Genomic DNA, 17,875 nt, shown 5'->3' with positions numbered 1-17,875 from the left:
TTGGGGGGTGATGCACCACCAGAACATCAGAAATACTGGAAAGCATGTCTTTACAGTCTTCTAAGATGAGATGGGAAGGTCTCATATACAAATGCTATGATGTAGAGATAATGAATCTTCTTAATTGTAGGCAAATAATTTCAAAAGAAAATGTTTTATAAATCAAATAACAGAGGTGAGGTTGAGGCAGGTAATGTGATGGGGGATTTAAAATTACTGATATGATGATTATGAGGAGTTGAGTGAGCATAATAAAGGAAGGTCAGAAAATTATGAGAGGATTTTACTAAATGTGTAGTGACACATGTATTGGAAATTATATATGTTGGACTTCATACATAGAGAAGATAATCACGTATTTCAAAATATCTCAAGGAAGGGTCATACAGTCTTTAGCCAGTTCTGCATGTGTCACACAAAACCATACACTTGAAAATGACCAGTGCTTGTTGATCCTATAGTTGGGAAGATACAAGTTTATACTGTGAAAGGAGAGACACATGCCACATGATGTAATGAAGTAGACTTCAGTTTTAGTGTCCATTCATTAGTTGGAAAAATAGTTAAGTAAGAAGAACTATGTCTTCTCTAGCAGTAATAAAAATTTCAGTTCTAATTCTGCTTAATTTTCCACTCAGTTTTGGTTCAACAGAATGATCCATAATCATTGTTCATACAAATTCTATTGAAACCTCAAAATGTTCCATGACGGCACATCTGTTTCGATATATTTTCACTAAAGTACAAAATGGTTTACTGAAACACAGACTATAGTATCATCATGCAGAGCAAATTTCCACCATGTTTTTGACTGATTTCCCACCATCGTACTCGTGAGATGCAGTCCAAGCTTCCTGTGTTTGTGTGACATTTCTCTGAAATGAGGGATTAGACCATTGTCTCTTGAGCACATTTCCTTACTTTCCAAGGATAGAGTCTTGATACTTTCATTTTCCTGATGCAGATTGGTTCATACTTGACAGTTGCTTATTCTGGAAGCTTTGCAACTGTTGAGCAGAACTTTGTTTCATTCAGTTTCTGTCCCATGACAAAGTTCAAAATCATACTGTTTCTCAAAAAATCTCTCCTTTGGAATTTTGAAAAATATGGTTTATTTCAAATTGTCATGTTATCAAATTCCAGCTTGTTGAAGGTTTCTGAAACTGGAAGGTTTCTGGAAGGTTTCAGAACCTCTAAGGTATTGTCATCTTTCTATATGGTTTTACTGTATTATATGACTGCCTGTATTTTGTTGGTACCGTAAGAAATCTGTGGTGTGGTGAGTTCAATATAAATATGGAAAGAAAAGTCTGTCAAACTGCTAGTAGCCTAGAGCGAGAGATGCTGTAGAACAACATACAGTGTTGGTACACTGAAGGGAGATGATGAGGTGGCTGGAAAAGCAGGCAGTAAAGGAGTGTGTGATCTCAATATAAAACAAAAGTGATCAAAACAGAGAGATTTCATTATAGAATTTCTTTTCTACTTTACCAAATACTTATATTTACAGTTAGTAAAAGTTTACTGAAAGTAATAGGTAGAACATTTTGTTTTCTTTAAATAAGAAAAAGGATGAGAAAAACTAAAGTTGTGCTAATTAAGTTAATTGTGCTAATGTCTATGAATTGAGGCAATTTTTGGTCACACCAGAATTTAGATAACTTTAATGAACATAGTGGTTTCTAAACCAGGGAATTATAAGTTAAATTATTGGCATTTAAAAGTATCAACCAAAATTGCGAGCTCTCTATCTGAATAGAGGCTAGTCATACACTAAAGGCCTGTGTCTATTCCTTAGGAACCACTATAGCTCATTATTTCCATTGTTCTCAGAAAGAAATAAGTAACTTGTCTTTTTTGAACACAAAGCAGAATCGGCCTCTGACACTTCAACTTGGACCCCCTTTCCCCTCTCCTTATTGAGGCTTCCTGTGTCTGTTTCTTCCTACTCTTATCTCTGTAGGTCCTTCTCAATGTTTCCTTTGTCTTGTGTCTTCGAGAATGTCTGTACTTATAGTCTAATGTATTAACTTCCCTAATATGAACTTAGGTTCCTGACTTAGGATCCAACACTTAGGTTTTGCAGATCAAAATATACTCTGAATTGTTGAACTCTCTGTACATGTCTGGTTTGAAGATGGCTTGTTTTATATCTGTAGGAGATGGAATTGCATTCTTTGTGACAGAAAAAACGTGGAAAAGGTGGCTGTTGACTTAAATTCAACCTTCCCTGTGGAGCTGATCCAAAGTGAAGCAGATTCTATATTCAGAGGCAGTCAGCAATAAGGCAAATTTCAATAAGGATAGTTTTCCAACGCATTTTACAATAGCTATCAGAACTTGAGAAGTTTGAGCATAAATTCTGCGTACCATCATAAATAGGCATTCTGAAATTCCAAATGATTCTAAGATGCCACTTCTTTTTGCATGATCTATAGGGGTCTGCATTTCCTTTTTAGCATTTAATGAAGCTGAATTTTGTAAGCATAAATTCTTTGGTAGCTGTCAACATAGTAAATAAGTATTTCAGAACTGGCCAGAACATATTAGACACTATAGGCTTTGTTTTTGAACTTATTTTTAAGTGAGTAGTTAGCAACCATTGATAAATGCAACTGATCCCTTCTGTTGGAAATGTGGACTAGGCATTATCATCTTCTCACTAGAATGTGCCATTCTCAGAATGGTAATGCTGTGTTTGGAGACAATCCAGCAATTAATCACATTTGGTCGTGGAGGCAGTGGATCGCTTTGTTCAGAACACTGGCAAAAAGAACTTGTTAAATATCAGTTCCAGAGACAGCATCACTTTTGTTTTCATTTCTACAAATTGTTCGAAATGTTCACATTGGTTACTGCAGCTTATGTTCATTGTGAGTCTTATATATCTCAGAAACTCCTGTTCTTCCCTGCCATTGTAAGTAAGGTTAGCTCAGTAGTTGCGAAACTGTTATTTTAAAATTAAATCAAAGCTTTTGGTAATAGATGATGAATTGGAGTCTGTAGGCTCAGGATTGCACTTCCCAAAGATTGAGTTTGTTTAATTATCGGAATAAAGCTGTACAGCATGAACAATGGGGACGTGTTTTGTTTCACTGTTTTTATGAAATGTTACCTGAGCTTTATGATTTTTTAAAAAATATGTATAAATGTTGTTTTAAAAATTTGATATAATTTTTTTTTTCAATAAAATGACTAGCAAAGCCAAAGGTACCCATTGCTCATTTTCATTTTGACATTTTTCCTTATTTTTCCTCTAGGACACACAGTTCTATTTTGATGTAAATAAAGTACCTTCATATGCAATATTTGTATTCTATTTTTCTGTTATGGCATTATTTTTATTTTAATTGCTAATATTAATTATTCCTCTTTACCAATTAATTCAGTCACAAGAATCATCACAAGGATGCATTTATTTATAGGTGTTTTAATTTTTACTTCACATTGACCAAAGAAAATATTTCCAGCTGTTAAAATAGGATAAGTAATTTTTACTCAAGGTGCTTGAGCTTGTAAATTCATTGTGCAGCTTTTTTTCTACTGTAGGAGTCTGAACTACCAAATCTAAACTTCATCTATATATCTGTGTATATTTAGTGCCAAAGTCAATAGATCATCCTAAATGGGATTGGAGGACAAAACCGGAGAACCATGATTTTGATGAACTAAATCATATTCTTCAAGAGAGCAAAAAACTTGGAAAAGCCCTTGAGAATCTGTCTCACAGTAAGTTGATTCTAGTTTCTTAATGTAACCATGCAGCCTTAATTGTAATTTGGAAGTATGTGTCAAGAAGGTGTTCTTCTGCTCAATGGACCAAGTTCATTGACATCATTAGTTACATTCTTCTGCTAACTGAAACTACTTCCCCTGCACATCCTTTCTTGTTACATTAGTTTTCTGCTAGTTTAGTGATAAGAATTAGCTCATAAAGAGATCAACACAAGAGGCTGGCTTAATGAAAAAGCTGGAACATGCAGCAGTGAGACTGCTTCTTGGGTGGTAGCAGTTAGATTGGATTAACCTCTGTGAAACCTGAACCTCATTCATGGAGATCAGACCTGTCATTGAAAAAGAATTAGGTATTTTGTATGCTTGACCCCAGTTAATTTCTTCCAATGTTCAAAAGCAATTCAAATATTTTAAAGCATCTCAAATAAATACTCAAAAAATTAGTAGCCAATTAATTCCTAACAAAACCCAAGTATTATCCATAAGCAGTGTTTAAAAATAGTATACTAATGTAAGGAGTAGCCCTGAGAATTACTGGATATGATGAGGAATAGCTTGATAGCTTTTCTTTTTTCTTTTCTTTTTTTTTTTTATTGTAGAAGAGCATTCTGAAGTACATTGCTGGGAGCAAAGACGACTAATAATTATCAAAATATGAAAAGTGTTCTCTGTCATGGTACATGAAAACCAGGTGGTGTGGGAAACACTTGAAAGAGAAATATTTTATTTCTCCTCATCTCAAATTGCAGATGGTGAGGTCAGAAACAGAGCTGAATAAATAATGTTCTATGGAGGATTTTGAGTTTCATAATTTTTTCAAATTGTGTCAAATATACCAAACTAGTTTGTCCAGATTCCATCTCTCACAAATGTTTTAGGTTGATCACAACAATTATATTCTGAGCAATTTTCATATTTATATTAATTAGTGTAGTATACATTACAGGATTCTTCAAATGTATTTCTAGTAAATTGGTCTATGGCTCTTGGGAAGCTAGAACTCCTCCAATTAGGGTCTCTGATTTGCAGTTCCACTATTGCCTGACCGTGTTACTGTGATGGGTGCAGGTGTCATTTTCAAGCCTTTCTCCTTTAGAGACTTGCTATCAAGCTTAATACAGATACAGAAACTACTTTTTCCAGTTTCAGAAAGGGTTTATTCACTGTCTGGAGATACAAACCAATCAGATGTGCAAGTTCATTAATAAAGAACTAAAGCCACTCTTCAATTCTACATCTTTGTCTTTTCTCACAATTATTATGTAGTTTCCTCTGAGCTCTGTCTTCTTTATACCTAAAATACAGTTTGCAGCATCCTATACCTCTTTGCCACAGAGCTTTCTAACTGGAGTACAAAACACTGCAGCTCTTCTGGGTCCTACATTGGACCAGAGGTGAATGTACCTGGTCAGTATTGTTGGAGTCAGATTTTCATAGAGTTATTTCAGAAATGAAACATTCTTCACAATTTCTTGATGTTTTCTCATGATTTAGCTGTGTAATATAGAACTTTAATCCTATCCCCCAGAGTGCTTTAAATCACTTGCAGCCTGATACTAAGTTCACTTTCATGAATATGCTCTCTATTTCTTCATCCAGATCATTAACGGAAATATTGTCAGACCTCTTCATGATTCCATTTCAGATCAGACAGCCAGCCCTTGAAAGCTACTCAGTAAGTGCATTTTTTTACCCACCAGATGTTTATCTAGCTTGCAGTGATTTCACCTAGAACAGTCTCTAATTTGTTTACTGGAGTATCACTAGGACAGTAAACAAAGTCTTACTGTAGCTGAAGTATTTTACATCTACTTCTTCCTCTTATCCACTAAGCAAGTTTCCCAGTTGAGAAAGCTATAAGTCTTATTATTTGATATGATTCTTTCATGATAAATTCCTGTCAGCTGGTTCTTATCACCTTTTCTATCCATTAAAGGCTGATAAATTGTTTATTTAATAATTTTGTCAAATATTCTTGCTGCTGTCAGATTTAGGCTTGCTGGTCAGTAGTTCCCGCATCTTCCCTTTTTCTTTCTGCAGAAAGATACTCACCCTTTTCTGTCCTCTCCATTCCTGAATGACGGTTGCTAATGGATTAGAGGTTTCTTCTTAAAGAGCACTGAAATGCTCTAGAGTGAATTTCACAAGATTCCGCCAGCTTAAATATATCTAAGTCGTCAGAATATCTTTCAGCTTTCTGTCATCTTGCTTGCAGTTTTTCCTCTTAAAATTACTATCATAAAGCATCTAGCCACAATTAATTTTGTTTTAAATATTGAAGTAGTAAAAGTATTGAATACTGGAATTTCTTCATTATTTGCTTTCCTTCTCTTTGGTATAGTAGTTCTCTATTTTACTTTCTCCCCCTTTCCTACTGTATTTATAGTATCTCTTATTGTGTGGGTTTTGTTTGGGGTTTTGTGTTGTTTTTTTTCTTCCCTTTGACAGTAGTTGCTCATTTTGGACTTTAGCCTTTTTGATTGTGTCATTTAAATGCTTGCATCAGTTTAACTCCAACTATATGTCCTTACTTTCAGTTTTTGTACTCTTGATTTTCAGATCATTTCAGGAAATAAACCTCTTCAGTGATGAGATTTCTTGCATGTTAGGATGATGCAAAAATTCAAAATAAAAAATTTGACAAGTTTGAAAAAAAAAAACCCAAGAGATAGTTTTGAAAATAAATGTGGATTTATTGTTTTCCCAAAGGTGGAATATGGATTGCACTTAAGAGGGTTTCAATGAATAGACACATCTGGAACCTTAAAAGTGTAAGACACATGAAACACATCTGTGGTGTATCCAAGCAAACATCCCATGTGGTAAATTTTATAAAGCCATGGCAAGGTCCTGTAGCTACTTTCTCCTGTGTTAATGCCTGTTTTGGGCAGACTAGTCAGTGCTTTTGGTTCTGCAAGCACTTCTGTGAAATCTGTGGGTCTAATAGTATATTTAATACTAATGTTGTTTCAAAGTGGCATTGCATTTTTAAAGATAAGATTTGGATCTCATTGTGAGTTTCCAGGATTTCATTGCTGCTATGCAGCTGACACAGCCTGTGAATTAAATTCTAGTTTCTATTGCTTCATTCATTTTACAGTCTAGATACCTGCATTGAGACAAACCTGTGTACTTCACACAAAATTAGTACTTCTAGATAGGTTTGGAAGATGAGGCTGAAGCACTTGCATGTCTGGTCTCTCCTAGTGCTCAAAACTGACCTTCTTTATATTTGAAGCCTTCCTCCCAAGCCCCATCAAGACAATATGTAATTCTGTGCTTCAGTAGATCTGAGAAACCAAAAGTGACTTCACACTCAGTGTTAAAAGTATCTTTGGAGTTTTGAAAGACTGGAGAATGGTATTGCCGTAATTGTGGTCTACATGCATTGGAGATTTGTGATTTAAGTATACAATTTTCCAGAGGCCTACCCATGTGGGAAAGCTAGGTTTTGCTTGCTTCTCCAATCAGCTGTGCATCATGGAAGTGGATTTTGAGCTATCAAGGCAATGATTTACGGAAGATTCTGATTTCTGAAGCAACATACAGGGGATATACCGCATTTCCTTGTGCATATTTTGTTTTCTTGAGTTGCAAGGGTTTCATAATTACTGCTATCATCCCTCTTCCTCAGCTAATCGTAAGTAAGAAGAGTTCCATGCTGTTTCAGATGTATGCTTTTGAATTTCCCCTTTTGGTCTGGTTGTCTTTTAAACTGAGTTAAAATATCCTGTATAGCAAAGGATCTGCTCTTGAATATACCTGTCTTCACCTCCCATCTTCTGAGTATAGAAAAATAGATAATAGATGGAAAACAGTGAATTCTGTGTTTTGAATAGGAAAAATGAGTACTAAAACAGCAAGAGCATACTGCAAAGTAGGTGTGAAGCCTGCCTGCTTTGTCAACAGCTTTACGTCTTCTATATAAACAGTTAAGGATTAGAGTGCATATTAAAAAAATGTGTGTATTAGATGTTTCAATTTATACATGTTAACAGTATTTGTCCCTGCCGATGGCAGGGGGGGTGGAACTAGATGATCTTAAGGTCCTTTCCAACCCTAACTATTCTATGATTCTATTTGAAGACAAGTAATGTGTTTTACTAAGGGAGAGGTACTTTTTCATAGTTGCATCTAGCCTTTCAACAGAGATAACTAACATTTTGTTAGTCATGTTTGAATCCTTGTTAAGGCCAGGTATCTACTACCAGGGTTTCTCCAGGGGAGAAATAAATTTATCATGTTTTGAATCCAATTGACTTTCTAAGGTCAGAAATGCTAGTAAGTTAACATTAACCAAAGCTATTGGGTAACCAATCCAAGTCTGTTGCTTCGAGGGAATCCCAGAAATAGTAGTATCTATCTATGACCAGTAAGAAAAAAGTAGTCTTTTGTTTCTTCATATGGAAGGGGAGTAATCAATCAATAAATAATCAGTAAAGAAGAAAGCCATCTGCAGTCTAGAAGGAAATATTGCTGAGAACCATAAAGAATCACAGAATCACAGAATAGTTGATGTTGGCAGGGACTTGTAGAGGTCGTCTCATCCAGACCAGCTGCTTAAGCGGGGCCACCTAGAGCTGGGTGTCCAGGCCTATATCCATGGCTCTTGATCAAGAAGAACAAAAAGATCTCTGAGTCCTTCTGTAGTGTCTCAAAGTTATTTCTCATAACGTTAGAAACAGTTATGTTTATGCATAGCTTAAGAAAGACAACCATGATCTTACCCCTTTAAGAGAAAGTTAAAATAGTGAAACATAAATCTTATGTATTGTTTATCTTTTATGGGGAAGAAGATAAACAAGAGTAAAAATTTTGTAACAATAAGGGTAGAACTAGTTCTGAAAAAGATCAGAATCTGTTAATAAACCACTAAATTCATGTTTTGTGGATGAACCTGTGAATATGTGTGGTAAGTTTAATATCTATATCATGAACTATTTTTATACATTTGTCAGTTTGAAACACATTAGAATGGGGTTTCATTTAGAACCTCCTACACTGTAGGAAACTATTAATGATTTACTTTGTAGGTATGGAAAATGCACTCGAATGGAATGCCATAACGTTCATCAGACACCTCTGAATTTTCCCTTTGAAACCTGGCATTTCTGACGATGATGATGTGACTGCAAATGCACACCTGCATGACATGTTACTAGACTTTTATTTGTTGCCTCAAGAGTGGCATTGTTTTAAGACATAATACTTTAGAATTTTTTTGGTTGGTTTTCTTTTTTCAGTCATATGCAGTTGATGTGTAATAGACTTTAGTCTGTAAAAAGGACTTCTTTAGTCTGTAAAAATTACTTATCCATGATCAGCTTGAGCATCTAGCCCTAAATGTGTTCTACTAATTGAACAGGCAAGCTAGTCATCAGTGTTCTGTAGAGGATTTTTCATTTCTAATGTTCAGGCTGAACTTTAAAATCATGTTATTCTTGTGTGAGATCAATGTTTGTGATTTATTTTGAGATCGACATTTTTAGATAAGCTCAATCAAACCTTTAAGGAAGATAATTTTATCTCAGTACTGCAGCTGTTATCTGATACTGCCTTTGCTCATAAAATCCGTTTGCTTTTAGTGTAATGTGTGAGTAATAATACAAAATAATGATATTTTTGAAGATTGAAACAGGAAGAACATAAACATAATTTTTGCTATTCAGTTATAAAGTATGACTTATATGGCTGGGAGATGGCTATTACTTCAGTTATAAGTATCTTTTTTCTACAGATGTTAAATTTTTAATTACCTTTGCGGCAGTGTTTGCCATTCTGATCTAGCCGACTCAAAGTTGCAGGGCTAGAGTCTCTTTTGGAGTTACAGTAACCTTTTGCTGGGACACTATTTGCCTTGCCAGAAGTTTAGGTGGGGTTTGTTTGATGGTCACCTCAGATATGGTACTTTCTAGTTTTTAGAAGAAGTGGACTGCATTCAGAGGGTTGTAGTAGGGAGAGCTATGATTGTCCTTGGCTACCGGCTGTTGTGGGCAACCACCTTAACGAACAGTGTACATCTTTTCCTAAAATAAAGTGTTTTTAATGATTATTCTCTTCTGAAATGACCTTGGCCTAAGAGAATTTGTGGGATGTTTGGTGCATGCGTACTTTGCATTTTATTTCTCTCTGATTGCCTAATTCATTACTCACTAAAGCTAATCCTGAAACCTATGTTCTCCATTGGAGTCAATCAGAAATTTGGATATAGAAATGCTGCAAGTATAAAACACTGATTATTTTGCTGGGGTTTAATTTTTTTTTTTTAAAGACACTGTGGGGAGGAGAGGTTAAATACGTGTTTCCTGACTAGTGACTATACTGATGTATAGTGTGATATGTAGTGCCTTGTGGATGACACTGTTTCCCTTACTCTTATCTAGCTAGATGTTAGGAGGAACACTGTCCTAATTCAAAATGGATACCACTACAGAAACTTGATACATAGCTGTTTAATAATAGAAGGACATATGCTGCTCATTGGCAAGAACTCTGAGGTTTCAATTCAGTATGCCTTCACAGAAAATATTTGAATTACTACTGGAGGAAAAATGTATAATTTGAAAGTTGTAAATGGCTCAATGTAAGTAAAGAATATAATACAAAAAATTGTATTATGACAGTCAATGACAAATCTATTATAAAGTTTCTATACAGAAGTGACTGAGCTGGTTTGGTTCTTATGTATGTATTTTCTGGGGGAAATGCTTTGTTTGGTGCAGCCAGACCAACCATTTCATTTTCTTTATATTCCAAGATTGTATAAGAGAAATAATTTCAATTTACCTTGTGTTTACATGGTGCAAACAAGAACAGGGGCTAGAAATTATTATGCTGCCAGCTACAGTATGGCATGAGGTTTTACCATGGGAAATGCAAGTACATCTGAGATGGCCTGTCCCACCAGTGAGGGAACAAAAGCTTCCCGTGGTTTACAGTGGATAGGAGAATGCAGTGGGACAGTTAACTGCTAGGCAGTTGATATATGATACAAAATTCTTGCATTCATGCTCAAAGCTGCAGTGTTAATAATGATAGAGTAATAATGCTGTTTCTGTTCTGGAGTTTGTTACAACCACTGTGAGGTTGACAGGCCCGTCATCCACAAGTTCTCCAGCCGAGATCAATCACACAAATGAATTTTGTCAAGTTAGTCAGAGTTGCATTGAGGTTGTCTTCTTATATCCAAACTGTGTGACAAAACCTGCCTGTCAAATCCAGAAGGTTTTGTTTGGCAACTAGGAAAACTGGCTGTTGGGAACTCTGTGGCCATCTTCTGGATGTTTAGGAAAATGCATAAGCTATTTGCTGCCATTGAGCTGAATAATGGTAGTCTGGCATATGTTAAAGTCATAGCATTTTATTTTCTCATGACTGAGTACAAATTACAGTTGTCAGATGTATGTTGTGCATTTAGAAAAATGTAAGTCTTAAAAAAAAACTCAATTAATTTTTATTGTGTGTTACCTCTTACTATAATTATTTAAGGAACACAAATAAAAGCATAACTTTCACTCTTACCAGAACACCTGTTCTAAAGCTTCAGGCATGTATAACGTAGGAAGATATCACAGCTTTTAAGCTGCTATAAAGTTGATCATAAATAATACATCATCTTTGTTTCTCCATTCTTAACATTGTGCTGCAGCAGACTGCCATAGGGATAGAAGATTGGGAACATAAATCCAAGATAGCCACATAAGGAATGCTTTTAATAATCCATGCTAATTAAAAAAAAGGGCATGATAAACAACTAGTTTAATATTTTAGGTAAAAAAAACCCCATAAGCTACATGGATAATACAGTGAGATCTGCTTTTGGGCAATTTGCCTAATGGAGGCGTGAAAATAGTAATTAAAATAAGTATTAATAAGTTGCGTTGTCATTAAATTCTCTGGTAGTCATGTTTCACTTAATCTTAGTGGGCCAGACCTTTCTTGCAGAGCATAGCTTGCTCTTCCAGCTCTTTTCAAAAACCAAGCTATTGACAGGATAAAAGTGTTCCAGTTGAGAAAGGCTGTGCTAGCATGAACAGCCCCACTCCAGATTTGTTGCTGATCAGAGATGGCAGTAGTTGTGGCTGTGGAGCACTTCTGAAGGACTGTGAAAGCATGTTCAGACCAATTACTTCATTGTTCCAGCACAGAAGGTCATTGCACTGAAAACTAGAAACAAGTGCCCTGAGTCTGTCTGTGTAATTCACCAGACAGCTGAGTGGGCTGGGTATTTGTGACACCTGATCAAAATTCAGCACCCTTAATTACTTGTAAAAGGAAGGACTTTTAAAGCCATAAAATTGGCAGTTAGGTATCTAATTCCCACTGTAAACCTTGTCTGTGAACTTTAGCTGATTGAGGGTGTCAGGCAAACCTCTCACCCCATTAGTGGGAACCCTGCACTTTCTCATTGCAAAAAATAAGAATGTAGGACTATTGTATAGTTGTCAGTCCATACTATAATATAAAATTATAGCAAATGTTGTCTGTGAGAAACAGCTGCTATGAGAGAAAGGGTAAAGCATACTGCTTTATTTCTGAAGGATTTGCCTTTGAGGTCAGAAGGCCTTCCCCTGCAAAGGCAGAAGACCTTCTTCAAGAGTCCCCTTCTTATCCACTGCTCAGTGACATGAGGCAGAGCAATGATGGAACAGCCCTAAAACTTCCATTCTATGTGTTCATCATCATGCAGAGTCAGGCTTTGAATGCTTTAAGCTGAGGGAAGTCAAAAGCAGTTGTTCCTAAAACCATAAATTCTGACAAAGCCATTGGTTTCAAGGTTGAACAAATGAGATTTGTAAATTTTTCTGGCATTACTGATTCTTAGTGATTTGAATTAAGTTGTGAGGAAAAAAAGGCTACAGTTTCAGGAAGTGGCTAACTTGTTAGGTAAAAAAGTTTTAGTGTGTGGACATTCTAGCTACACCTATGGATGTTTTGCTAAATCTGAAATGTAGCTATTTCCATTTAGAATAGTTTAATGAAATGGGCTGTCCTCTTTGTCTCTAGTGTTCTGTGATTTTACGATGACATTTTTCCTATTTAGAATATGTAAGAACTAAAACCTATATTTCCTCTCTGATGTTGTATGAAAACCACAGGGGAAAAAAAAAAGGTGAAAATAACTATACAAGCTACAGTGAGCACAACCAATTATTTGCTGTCAAATACACAAAATAAGTGGAAAGAGGGTTTTCTTTTTGAATAATACTGATAGTAGCAATTACATGACCCAGAGATGGCAACCACTGTTATCATTACCTTATAGAAATTCAAGTGTTTACATTGTCAAGGTAGTATTTGAAAATAAAGTAACTGACAGTAACCTATTTGACTACTGGAAAGTCAGGTGTGTGCTAATTTTAAGAGAATAACAGGAATTGTAAATACGCCTGTGTGATAATTATTATTATCTCTGGTTGCATTCTCAGGATTCTGAATTAAGGTGTTTTGGATTTTCTTTTTTTAATGTTATGGTAAATATGCAAAGGGTTTACTTTGTGAAAATTGAAGTCCGTATAATTCCACCTGAGATCCATATTCAGAAAGTCATTACAGTGACGTAAGTTTTTATCTACTGCACACAGGTTGCAAGTCCCCTCTCCTCTTAAGTTCAGCTGTGATACTTTGTCAGTTTGGCAACTGCAAAAGAAAATTGGTAAGACTGGGCACACACTAAGTGTGCGGTGAAGTAGTGCCCTGAAAGAATATTAGAAGCTTTTTTACAAGCACCTTTCAATGAATTAATTTATCCCAATTTCTGCTAAGGGACTTGTACTATCAGTAACTAGTCGAGTTTTGTTAATATTAATGGGGCTCAAGCCATAACATAAAAAAATCTATATGACTGACAAGATGGTAGACCCTGCCACTGGAATAATCGACATGCCAAGATTATGGTAACCAGCAGAATCCTTTTTCTTCTGATACCACATCAGAAGGAGATATAAAAAGATTTGCAGGTTTAATTCTTGCAAAGGGATTACAAAGATAAAAGTTTACTAAACTTTTAAAATTTAATTTTGGCAAGATGTCCTCAGAAACTGCTATTTTTTCTGCATGGTTATCTAAGAAATACAGTTAGCTTTGGTGTTTTGCTACTGTTTGTGATTTAGTAAAGAAGAAATTTGAGACATTGGGGTCAATTCAATTATGCAGCTTATTCTTCTCTAAATTCAAAATAAATTCTGGGGAACTGATATGACTTATACAAAAAAGCTTTTTGCTTAAAGCACTCCTTTTGGTTACAGGTGTTTTCCAATTTTATGTGCTTACATGTAACTTAATCAGAGAAGTTAGTAGAGCTTTTTTTGTGAGCCATAGATTTTTATATACAGTTTTTCCTGTATGTGCTATTTGATACTTTCATTATTGATCTTTGATTAGCAACATAGTCAGTTGTATAGTAAAATCATTTGATGTTTTTTGCAATAGAGTCTTGGAAATGGCAGGGTTACCATTTGTAGTTTTTTTTGCCAACTTGACAATAAATAGTTTTAATGAGTAGGTCAGCACAGGGAAACTCTTGCGTCTGCTTCCAGGTTTCAAAGACCCATTCAAAGAGCATTGGTGAAAGAAGAAGAAAAGTCAACCAGCTTCCAATCAGAGGAAATAAGTGTGTATACAACAAAATAAACTGTCTTAACATTATGGGAAATAGCTGAAAAAAAAGTCAGTTTGTCTTTTTAGAGAGAGTATTTGTGGTTGTTGTATGTGTTTATGCAAAATACATCCCATGTGAGAGCTGGTTGGTGGAAATCAGGTTTTCGAAATGGAGATAAATCTTGAATTAGGGTTTTACTACCTCTAAGAGTGCAGTCACCTTCCGTCTAGTAAATGCCTATTGGATATTGAAGAAACTCATAATACATTAAAGTCCTGTTGGACGCAGATGATCTTAAGGTCCTTTCCAACCCTAACTATTCTATGATTCTATGATTCAGGTTGGTGCAACCTCCTGATTATACTGTATACACATTAGTGTAGTATCTGTCTGGGCTAAATAAAAGCCTGAAGTTATTAAAACAGGTTAATTTTTGTGAGGGGTAGAAAGGTTAAGCAAAATGCATATTTTTCAATGTAATCTACTTTAGAACTTTTGAATGACTGAAATACTGTGTTTACTCCTGATGTATTTCTTATGTGGTGATGAGATCTTAAATTTGTAATTTCACTTCTGCTAGCACTTTAGTATTTTAAAACAAAAATCTTTATAAAGAAGTCATCTAAACTGAGAATTAAGTGTATAGAGTTAATGATTCAAAGTATAGTAAAAACCCAAAGAATTCTTGTAGTTACAGTATACCAAATAGTAAGAAATAAAAATGTCATGGAAATAAGCTTATACTGTGGCAATCGTTATAGTCTGATTTTAGAAGGAATAACTCTTCACTCAGCTGGTACCAATTATTTTGCAATATCATCTCTTGCATTCCTTGGAGGAAGTTGTCTTGATAACGTGATATGAATTAGACAGTTACTTTCAAGTGTGTATTCTTATTATGCAGAGATACTTCTCCACTTTATTTTCACCACAATGTTTTTAATTGAAGCTCTAAACTGGAAATGTTTTTTATCAAACCCCATAGGAACCTGGGAAATGCTTTACTTCCAATATATAAGAATTTTCAACATGATAGCATGAAATGTATGATTACTTGCTCTCTCCATGTGATATGACTGAGGTTTATTAGATATGTTAACAATTCCAACACTAGCTATGCATATATATTAGAGTTAGATGACATGATGGAAGCAAGTGTAGGAAAGCCTCAGGCAGGCATTAGGAGAAAGGACAAGAGCAAACAAGCAAGTTCTTTTTAAAGTGATTTAGAAAAACTGGTTTTCATTTTATAGTGAAATTTATAATGAGATTTTCCACTCTTTAAATTTCATAAGTTTTCATAAGATCTTTTCTGTACTGAACCATGGAGAAAGAAAGAAGTCATGTCCATGTTACCCTGTAGTTGCAGCATGATGTTATGCATGCTGGTCAGGGTGAGATTTGCATAACAATGTGTCCATATGTAAATTTTATGTTGCTACTTTAAGTTTAGAAAGCAGGTAGAAGTATACTTAAGCTCATTGTCACTTACTGGCAAATCTGCCATTTTCATTTCCATGTTTTTTTGAAAACTCCTTTTGGTAATGCAGCTGAGGAAAGTTAAGAGTATATTGTTTCCAGGCAATTTCACTAATGGAAGAGAATACGATACATTGTATGGTACAGCAGTGTAGAGAACAATAGGTAAACTTTCCAGATTAAACCTTAGTTTTACTAACTGTAGTTAAAGACATTTATAGAAAGAATGTTTCTAAATTATTTTCTTTAATTTGTTTTGTTTTCAGGCATTGCTATTTCTGATGAACTTGATAAGGTAAGATTTACTTTATGCCTAATGAATAGTAAAAAAAGACAGATGATTGTCATAATTTTAGGCAATGAGAGCTGTGTCTCCCTGTCCTGGTGGACAGACTTCAGTTGTTTTGAGTTCAGAGGAAGTTTCAGTATGGAAAGCTATATGGGTAAGTACGGTATATGCTGATAAATTAGGAGCTGGATCCAGAGGAAGCTGTTAGCTGTGGAAAATAAACCTCACTGAGTTTAAGAAGCACTCAGTGAGGCCATGGAAAATTTTTTTTTATCTTAATACCTGCTTTGCTTAATATAGTCTGCTGGGTTACTTTGTGTAATTTTGAAAACTTTAAAATTTAAATTAATTTTAGATAAATTTAAAATAAAATAAAAAAAAAATTTGAAAGGTTTAAATACCTTTTATTCCTGAAGTCATGAATTCTGCATTCTCAGTTATGATTTTTTAGAAAATTTAGGAATATTTTTTGCTCCCCAAATTTAATAAAAAAATGCTCAGGGCATAAAAATCAGTCCTTACTTCCTTGCTCAATGCAACAAACAAGGATCTCTTCTGTTTTGGCCTTTTTGGTACATTACATATTTAACATGAATTTTAGTTTTAGCTGGTATGAACTCGGTTTTGAGAGAGTAATCAAGCTAATTTTTCAAAGTTCCAAATGAAATGGAACACCTTTTATCTTCCCTCTTTCCACCAGTGAACAGCAGCATGCCTTTAATGCCAGGAATCTTGGCGTTTATTCGTGGTGTCATGAGCTAGTACTCTTAGGGAAATAAGCTCAAAAGATATATAAAACAAAGGAATAATGCCTAATAGAGGAGATAGATGCTTTTTTAATATCTTTTGTTTCTCCTGGTAAAATGAGGGCATGAACCATTCTGTCGCAAGTGTACCTCCACTGGGTTCTCCAGGAAAGGCTGGTTAGACAAGTTTGATCACTGTTACCATGCAGTCATGTGCATATGGGGCTGCCGTTTAGAAACCATGGCATTTACTTATTATTTTCCCCTTGTCATGATTTAACCTTAGGCAGTAACTCAGCACCACACAACCACTTACTCCCATCTCCCCTTTCCCTGCCCTGGGCAGGATGGGGAGGAGAACCAAAGGAATGTAAAACATGCAGTTTGAGATAATAACAGTTTAATAACTAAAATACAGTAAAATATAGTGGTAATAGAATACCAGCAGTAACAATAATGGTAATAACAGAAAACAACAACAAAAAGAAATGATAGCTCAGAATACGCAAGTGATGTGCAATACAATTGCTCACCACTTGCTGACCAATACCCAGCCTGATCTGAGCAGCAATCAGTTCCTTCTCACTTCAGTTTATGTATTGGGCACCTCAGTTTATATATTGGGTATGACGTGCTGTAGTATGGAAAACACCTCTGGCTAGTTGGGATCACATGTCCTGTCTCTGCTTCCTCCCTGCTTCTCATGCCCCTCCTCACTGGCAAAGCATGAGGGCTTGAAAAATCCTTAATCAGAGTAAGTGCTACTCTAGCAACAACTAAAACATAGATGTGTATCCTAGTATCAGCTGTAACAGTTATTTTTCTCCTTCCAAGTAGCTGGTGCAGTGCTATGTTTTGGCTTCTGTCTGAGAACAGTACTGATAACACCGATGTTTTGCTTATTTGGCTTGGGCCTAAAGCAGCCAAAGACTACCTGATAATGGTTTAACATTAGACAGAATTTGGTTCTATTTCACCTCTGTGGGTACCCAGGTGATGTTTATTTTTCAGGTATAATGTGGTCAA

At 35.3% G+C, this 17,875-nt stretch overlaps 1 protein-coding gene across 1 annotated transcript in view; it reads left to right on the top strand.

Moving 5' to 3' along the window:
• C1H8orf34 (chromosome 1 C8orf34 homolog) overlaps positions 1–17,875 on the top strand; it is a 162,061-nt gene that overhangs the window by 38,342 nt on the left and 105,844 nt on the right. Inside the window, exons 4-5 of the mRNA XM_034063980.1 lie at positions 3,601–3,729; positions 16,081–16,109. Coding sequence (XP_033919871.1) covers positions 3,601–3,729; positions 16,081–16,109 — 158 coding nt within the window. The remainder of the gene's footprint in view (positions 1–3,600; positions 3,730–16,080; positions 16,110–17,875) is intronic.

The sequence above is a fragment of the Melopsittacus undulatus genome, chromosome 1, assembly GCF_012275295.1.
Source record: "Melopsittacus undulatus isolate bMelUnd1 chromosome 1, bMelUnd1.mat.Z, whole genome shotgun sequence".
NCBI lineage: Eukaryota > Metazoa > Chordata > Aves > Psittaciformes > Psittaculidae > Melopsittacus > Melopsittacus undulatus.
This window is presented reverse-complemented; position numbering and strand designations above follow the sequence as displayed.